This window comes from Stegastes partitus, unplaced genomic scaffold (assembly GCF_000690725.1).
Source record: "Stegastes partitus isolate 25-593 unplaced genomic scaffold, Stegastes_partitus-1.0.2 Scaffold3801, whole genome shotgun sequence".
NCBI lineage: Eukaryota > Metazoa > Chordata > Actinopteri > Pomacentridae > Stegastes > Stegastes partitus.
Genome location: NW_007581532.1, coordinates 1 through 8034, shown reverse-complemented (window position 1 = coordinate 8034; position 8034 = coordinate 1). Strand labels below are relative to the sequence as shown.

The 8034-nt window shown below is 38.5% G+C and overlaps 1 protein-coding gene across 1 annotated transcript; it reads right to left on the bottom strand.

Annotated features, from left to right (window-relative positions):
• Positions 1-3803: 3803 nt before the first annotated feature.
• LOC103376301 (serine/threonine-protein kinase NLK2-like) lies at positions 3804-7822 on the bottom strand (the record flags this gene model as incomplete). Its single annotated transcript, XM_008306678.1, has 4 exons — positions 3804-6530; positions 7308-7401; positions 7518-7716; positions 7799-7822. Coding segments are annotated over 4 exons (366 nt in total), but the record flags the coding sequence as incomplete, so codon positions are not given.
• Positions 7823-8034: the final 212 nt, after the last annotated feature.

The window sequence follows — 8034 nt, the reverse complement described above, 5'->3', positions numbered from 1 at the left end:
CCTGGAAGGCTTGTAAAGGCAGAAGGTAAAATGAATGCAGCAAAGTGTAGAGAAATCCTGGAGGACAACCTGATGAGAGCTGTGACTTTGGAAAAAAATTGTTTTCCATCAAGACAATGAGCCTTAACAAACAGTCAAATGGTTTAAAGACAACAAGGTGAAGGTTCTGGAGGCCGAGTCAGAGCTCAGACCTCAGTCCGACTGAGAATTTGTGTCTGGACTTAAAGAGGTCTGTTTACTAATGATCCCTGTTTAACCCGACAGAGTTAGAAGAATAAAACAGCAGCATCCAGATGTTCAGGCTGATTGAGACCAAAACAGGATCGATGCTGTAACTGCAGCCAAAGGTGCCTCTACTAAATACTGTTTATATTTGTAATTATTTTAACATTACTTTGTAGAAACCTTCTTGATGTAGCTTCTGCTGGAGAGAGTCAATATTTCACATCATAAAATCAACCTTTCGCACAAGTTGGTGATCAGCTGTGAACTGGTGAAAAAGATGAGACCTCTGAGCACGACGGAGGAATATTATCCAGTGTCCATTTATTTATTTATTTGTCATTCACTACTTTAACTCTAAACATTTTTTTTTTTTAAGAAATTCAAGTATTTGTTGGGAACACAAGTCAAAAAAAATAATAATTAAAACAAAAATAAACACAAAGAAAAAAAAAACCAAAAACTTTTTTTTTTTTTTTTTTTTGCTAAAACAAAGACAGAAAACATCAGTTTAAAACATCATATTTAGAATAATAAACACATCAAGTTTCTTTTCGTAGAAGAGTCTAATGCTCTGCTCCTGAACACGCCGCGGCGGCTGATCTGAGAGCAGAGATCAGGAGGAAAAAGACCAAACACAGGCCGTCTAGTTTGAACTAACCTGGAAGGATCCACTAAACACAACGACAGGAAAGAAGGACGAGTCGGAGGAAGAGCTCTGGATCAGCTGCTCCCTAAAACCTAAAGCTGAGCCTCAAATCGCTCGTTTCTGCACCCAATTCATGCATTTGTATCTAATTTAGAACCTTATCTGATAATAAGCCAAACGTGTATTTACAGACTCTGCACTGTGACGATGTGCTGCTCTTCTCTTTGTATTGGTGGGATTTTGAGCCAAATCGGTCAGTTAGACGTTTTCTATAAAGCTCGTCTTGTAGAAAAGACATTTATGAGCAGAAACCTGAAGACAAATTGTGTTTAAAGCTGACGTTTCATCGAGTCAAGTGTAAATCCTGGTTTGACAGGACTTGTTTCCGTCTCATTATTCTTTTTTTTTTATTTTGCAGTTTAATCAAACATAATTTAATAACGAATCCTTAAATAGAAAATAAAGACTAAGCGTTGGACTAGTTGGTCGACATCAACAGTCTTCTTTTATCACATTGTCGCAGCTTTGAACTGATTCAACCCGACTTATTGAACATTTACTCCAAACTACGGTCACAGAAGTCGTCCGTTTGACTAAACAGAAGGAAAAAAAGTTTAAGAGTCGATTTCATTTGACGTTTTCATTGTTGTCCTGCTGGAGTGATTCAAACCTTTTGTACACTCCTGAAAGTTTGTGATGCTCAGTGACAAAGTCTTCAAACTGAATTATGTTGAAAACAGATTGAAATGTTCCAATTTTGAAGTGAAAACCACTTTTCACACAAAATAATCACATATAATGTATAATAATAACAATGATGCTCGTACGTTTGAGCTGCTCCACAAATCAAACAAAACCAGAGAATGTGGGGATTTATGAGCCTCAGAAAACACTGTACAAATCACAGGATGTTTGGTTTAAAACGGACTTTGTTGAGGAAAGTTTAACATCTACAGGGTCAATGAGTTTGTGTGATGTCAGTCCAACATTTTTAATGGCCGCTCTATTAACTGAACTGAACCGGATGATTCAGTATTTGGGTTAAATTACACTTTTAAATCTGGAATTAATTAAATTACCAAAACCAGTTTGCCTGCAGTGAAGCCTGGACAGTCGAACGGTTCCTTCAATAAACACTTTTATGTTTTAATACGTAACTGAAACTACTCAGCTACCAAATAGATCCTGAACATCCTGATTAAAAAGTGTTGGTTGTCTCGTTTATGACTCTTTTTTCACTCTTTTAATGCATCATTTGTTATTTTTTCCTGTAAAAATGTGACTGCAACAAACATTTTCTCCATTTTCCTTAAGATTCAAACCAAACTGTGCAGGAAATATCCTGTCATTTCAGCAAATTGTGAGGAAATTTGACATATTTTGCGCATAAAATTACCCAAATTCGCACCACTGAACCCCTCTGTCTCTCATTAGCCTTAAAACAGGTGAAAAATAAAGTCCTAAATTCACCACAAACACTGAAGTGAGTGTTGATCAAGCGAATGACGAGCACATTAACGTCATTTCTCGATTTAAAGTCTAGAAAATAACTGATAATAAAATAAATCATTATTTTTAGGGCCTAATTTACGTCTTGTAGGCTTAAAAAGCAGCAAAACTGTATAGAAATTCCACACAAACTTGGGTTTAAGAGCTAAAATATGAAGCTTATGGGGGAAAAAATACTGTCTGAGTTTACAAATACATGAATTTAATGAAAAGGAGCCGATTTGAGGACACAAGTTGAACCAACGAGCAGCCGTGTTTTAAAAGCTGCTGCTTGAAACCACCAGAACCTCAAAATGTTTTTAGGGAACAGTTGTCAAGACGCCTCCGAACTCCATAAAAAGTCTAATTCACAACAAAACAACAGAAAAATAAAGAACAGAACTCCTAATAAAATCACTTCCTAAGATGAATTAAATAAAATGAGCACAAAATGTACGTTTTTCGTCGACAACCATTGCACAGCATTCAAACCCTAATGCTTCTCCACGGGGGAATAAATATACACATGCAGATATACAAGTCGGCCTCGGCGTTTCCACGGAGACCAGCTGAGGTTTCAGGGTTCCCAAAAAACTTTGAACAAACCGAGAGACTGCGAGGAGCCGACGAGGACGCTCGGGGTCGCCGACAAATTCCTCCCAAAAAAAGCATCATCCGGGAGCCGAAGGTTCCTCCAGAGAGTCCGAGTTTCCACCGAGTTCCAGAAAATAAAGACAAAAGACTCGGCTGATCCGGACTGAGGGGTTCCTGAGGTTCTAAAAGGGTTCTTGCAGTCGAAAAGGGTCCAAACATCTGGATCTGAGGGTTCTCATGGAGCCAATCAGGAACGATTAATCGGTTAGCTTTCCACGATCAAATTAATCGCCAACTACTTTGAATCAGTTTGAGTAATTTTATACGTTAAAACTCTGTGATTTCAGCTCTTTAAATGTGAATATTTTCTCATTGTGAAAATAGTTGTAGCCCTAAAACGAACCTTCATGTAACCAAACTCCATTCAAAAAAGCTCCAATTTAAAGCCAGAGAATGCTTGTGAATGAATCCAGATTTTTAGCTCAGATTTGGTCGCCTCCAGCAGATTTTTGTTGTTGTTTTGAGGGGAAGGAATTAACCAGAGCTGCAACAACAAATTGGTTAACTGTTGATAATTAAAATAATAATTGATAATCAAATCAGTTTGATTTATTTCAGAAGGAAAATCTGGTTGAATTGAACCAGAAAATATTCATATTTTCTGGTTTCTTTCCTCCTCTGTGACAGTAAACTAAAGTATCTTTGGACACTTGTGAACATTTTCCACCATTTTCTGAACAAACCAATTGATTTATCAACAATGACAATCATTGTTTGTTGCAGCCCTAAAATGAACCTTCATTGAACCAAACTCCATTAAAAAAAAACTCCGATCTAGAGGCAGACAGAGAACGTTTGTGAATTAAACGTGATTTTATCTCAGTTTTGGTCGCCTCCAGCAGACTTTACAGCTGATGAGTGGACTTTTTGATAAATGTGTTCAGTGCATTTTGGAGCTGATACATAATTTGGTTTTTGGGCTAATTAAACAAACATCACTGTGGGTTCTGGTCAGTATTTGTTCACCAGACGATGGAGATATTTATCAGTAACAAAAACAACGTTAAGGATTCTTAATCTGTGGAGCTAAACATGTAAAAACCACCAGTTTGGTCACTGAAAACTGAATTCACAGGACAGAAATCTCACAGTTTGTGTGTTTCCACTGCAGGATCAGAAAACTTGATGGGAACTCGCTGCATCAGGTTGTGTTGACGAACAATATTTCAGTTCCTAAAGTGTTCAGTGTTTGAGGGAGTTAATCAGCTGCAGATATTTTGAAAATGATCGATCGACAGCGCAGACGGCTGGATAGCCAAATTAAGTTACTGATCAGTTTCACAGCTCTGGAAACGAGTTCGCTTCAATTTTGTTTGTTGTGCTTCAACACAACGAACGCTTCTCTAATAGACGGACAACTTTTTAACCATTTGTGTGGAAGAAAACATCCAGCAGGAATCTATACAGACACCTGAAAGCTGAGAGGACGTCGTGGTTTTTTAAGACAAAATTTGTCGACTTCACAGGAACTGAAGAAACCTTTAGTCTTTTGGAACGTTAATGGACTTTTTAACCCAACAAACCTGGAACTTTTAGTCCCAGAAACATGTTTGCAAGAACTAAAAGGTTCCTTTGGACTGTTGGTTGACATTAGTTTCCACCAATAGTCTAACAAAAAAAAAAAAAAAGCGCAAAATTTAAGCAGATTCTTGTGACTTTACAATAACCTGCTGATGTACAACAACAAAGACTCTGCAACAACAGAAAACATGGAGCAGATTCAAGTTGTTGGTTTTGGTTTATTTTGCTGTGAATCTCCCTCATAGCTTTGGCAACCTGGTAGATGGAAATTTTCAGAAAACGTGGAGGCCATTCCTCGCTTTAAAAAAACAAAACAGTTAATTTTATTGTAATTTTAGTCGTCTTTCTTCCTAAAATGTTGAGGTTTCCAATGATCTTACATTTTCCTTTCAGTCTCAGCATTTCCTTCATGACGTTTTTAGCGTTCTAAACGTGCATGTTAACACCTGAACGTTGGGTATTTGTTATTTAAACCTCCAGGAGCAGCAGCAGATTAAAAAATGTTAATTCTACGAACCAAACAGACTTGTTGAAATGTTGTGACCCTCTGAGCAGGACTTTTTGCGTATAAAAAAGTTTCTATAACTCCCTCAGCTCAACTTAATGTCGACTCTGTTTCCTGCAGTGGAAAACGCAGCTTTAAGTTCTGGTAGCTTTCGGTAAAATTTTAGGTTCCTGTAACATTTGTTGGAAAAGCAGCTTCTGTAAAAACTCTTGTTTTCTTTTTCCAAATGGATCCTGATAATCCAACACTGGAGCGTCCTCATGTGGCTTCACACAGTCCTGAGCCTGAAACTGAACAGGAGTTAAAAAGAAAAAGAAAAAAGAAAAAAAAAAAACAACAGCAGCATTTCATCCTTCTTCTTCTCTTGATGATTCAGAGCAGAGGAGCGAACACGAGGTAACACGAGGAATCTGGAGGAATGATGTTAAAGTCGAGACGTTTCAGTTCGTAGATATGCACATTTCCCACCCCGGCGTCCTCCAGTTTCTGTTTCTTCTTCTTCTTCGGGGGTTTGAGGTAAAAGAGACACAAAAGGTGGAGACACTCGCTCTTCAACAAACACACAATAAATTAAGAGATAAAAACAACAAGGAAAAAAAAAACAAAAAAAAAAACCCATCATCGCCGTCGTCGCTGCTTCCTGGTTTTCTCTCAGAAAGTCGAGCAGGAAAATAAAAAACACTTCTGAGGCGAGACCAAAGGAAAGAAGAAGAAGCTGCCAAATATCTGCAGTTTTGGCATCTTTCTAAGAGCAGAAACACGTTTTCTAAAACACTGACTGTAGAAACGTTTGTGGGGATGAATTCCTGATTAATTCGTTGAACATGTTAATGAAGAAAAACAAACTGTACACGCAGAAACTCCTGGAAAACCTGCTACATCTGCTAAATTGCATTAAAGTCGCTGCACCGAGCGACTAAAAACACAGTGAGTGATGCGTTCAAACGTAAAAAAAAAAAAAAAAAAAAGAAGAAAAAGGGAGGAAACCTTGGCGGCGTTTGGCGTTAACATGGTGGTGGTTTTGGCGGCGATGACGTCCTGCTGAGTGTCAAACTAAACCGTATTGCACAGGGCTGGAATGACTTCAAAAACCAACTAATTCTACCAAACAGTTAAAACCATCATTAATCATTAAAGTCTCTACAAACAGAATCCAGTCGAGTTCAGTCGTTTCCTCCTCAAGCACTTCAGCAGCAATTTTTTTCGTTGTTTTTTTTTTTTGTTTGTTTTTGTAAATCAGCACCGAAAAAACGCCTCGAGCATCAGGGGGGGTGGTTTGGGTCGAGGAAAGCCGTAGTTTTCGTTATTTTCATGGGGGGGTGGAGGTGGGGGGGGATATTTTTCACGAAAACAAGAAAAAAGAAGACCCAAACTCTTCGGTATTTTCTGATGCCGCGGACGATTAAAATCCCGTTATTGAGCTGCTGTCGGGGCGAAGACGTTCATCTCTCCTCCTTCCTGGACACTTTAGACGAGTGCCACGCGGTCGACCTGAGGACAGGGACATTAATAAAAGTAGGTCAAGGTGAATTTAAGACGTTTTCAACACCCAACAGGCTCTAAAGTCAAACATACATGATGGAGACGCAGCAGAGACACTGTGGCTTCATTTAGTTACTGTTAAAATCTAATTATATAAGAAATAAATGATATAAGATGTAAATTGATCCAAGTTTATAATTAAAATGTCACTTTTAATTGATAGAAAACTAATAATAACACTGTACGATTTATTGGATTATATATGAACCATCAACCGATATGGTTTTTACTTCTATTTTTTCCAAAACAACAGATCTAAATAATGTCAGGATTTTTTTTAAAAGGTTTTTGAGCTTCAACATTTGCATCACACATCCTGACAAATTAAACTCAACAAAAGAGCAACAAACATCTATTTCTGTACGGTGGAAAAAAAACAAACAACCTGGTGGAGCTTCAGGGGTTTTAGGTGAGACACTAATGCTGGAAAAAAAAACAAACTTAAAACAAATGAAAGACTTTCACAAAACAGTAAACACGGACATGCAGGAGTAAATGATGACAACAGCAAAAACAAACAGAAAAACTATTTGGACAGAACAAGGAGTGATTTGATGTTTTATATGTTAAAAGGCAGGAAAGAGAAAATATTTAACGTTTGTGTTTCTCAGTTTTTCTCACATTTGAATGTCTGCTGCTGACTTATTTCACTTTGGCAGATCAGAAAATGCAACAGATGTTAGTGCTGCTTTCTTTTTATATGAGAAACACAGTATACATGTTCACCTGATGAAGGTCTTGAAGGCAGCACTCTGAGGGTTGATGCACAGCGGCACTCGTTTTCCCTGCTGGTGCTCCGTGATGAAGCGATGGATCAACTCTGGTTTAAAGAAAAGAATAACACATCAGTCACATGTACAACAAACAGAGAGCTGACAAGCTACAAATCCGGCTTCTTACTACTAATGGATCCTTAAATATAAGACTTCATCGTACCTTTTCCCTGCCACACCGACAGCAGACTGTTCTCGTAGCTGTGGCTGAACGGACGCTCGGCAACTGGCTCGAAGTCTCGGGTGTAAACTCGGCCGCTGGGAACCGAGTAGCAGCACTGACACATACAGGTGTGATAACGGAGACGCCCTTCGTCCAGGTAAGGGTGGGAGAGGGCGTCACTGCCCGAGATCCTTTTAGCCTGCAGACGAATGGCAGAAGAAGAAACATTGAAAAGATGTAGACTAATCTGCTGCCGAAAATAGTCCCCTATCCATCTGTACCTCTTTCTGCAGGATGATGCTACGCTGTTAACAGCATTCAAGAATCATTTGAGAAACATGACCAAGAGTTCAAGTTGTCCGAAGAAAGAGTAATCCAAACGATCTTTGTGTTATTCCGATTAACAAAAACCTAAAACTCCAATCACTGATGACAGGTAGCGACAGTTTTCTTCTTCAGACATAAATGTGGCTGTTTGATGTGTCAAATGGCCACAGCATCAGTTACCATAGTGATC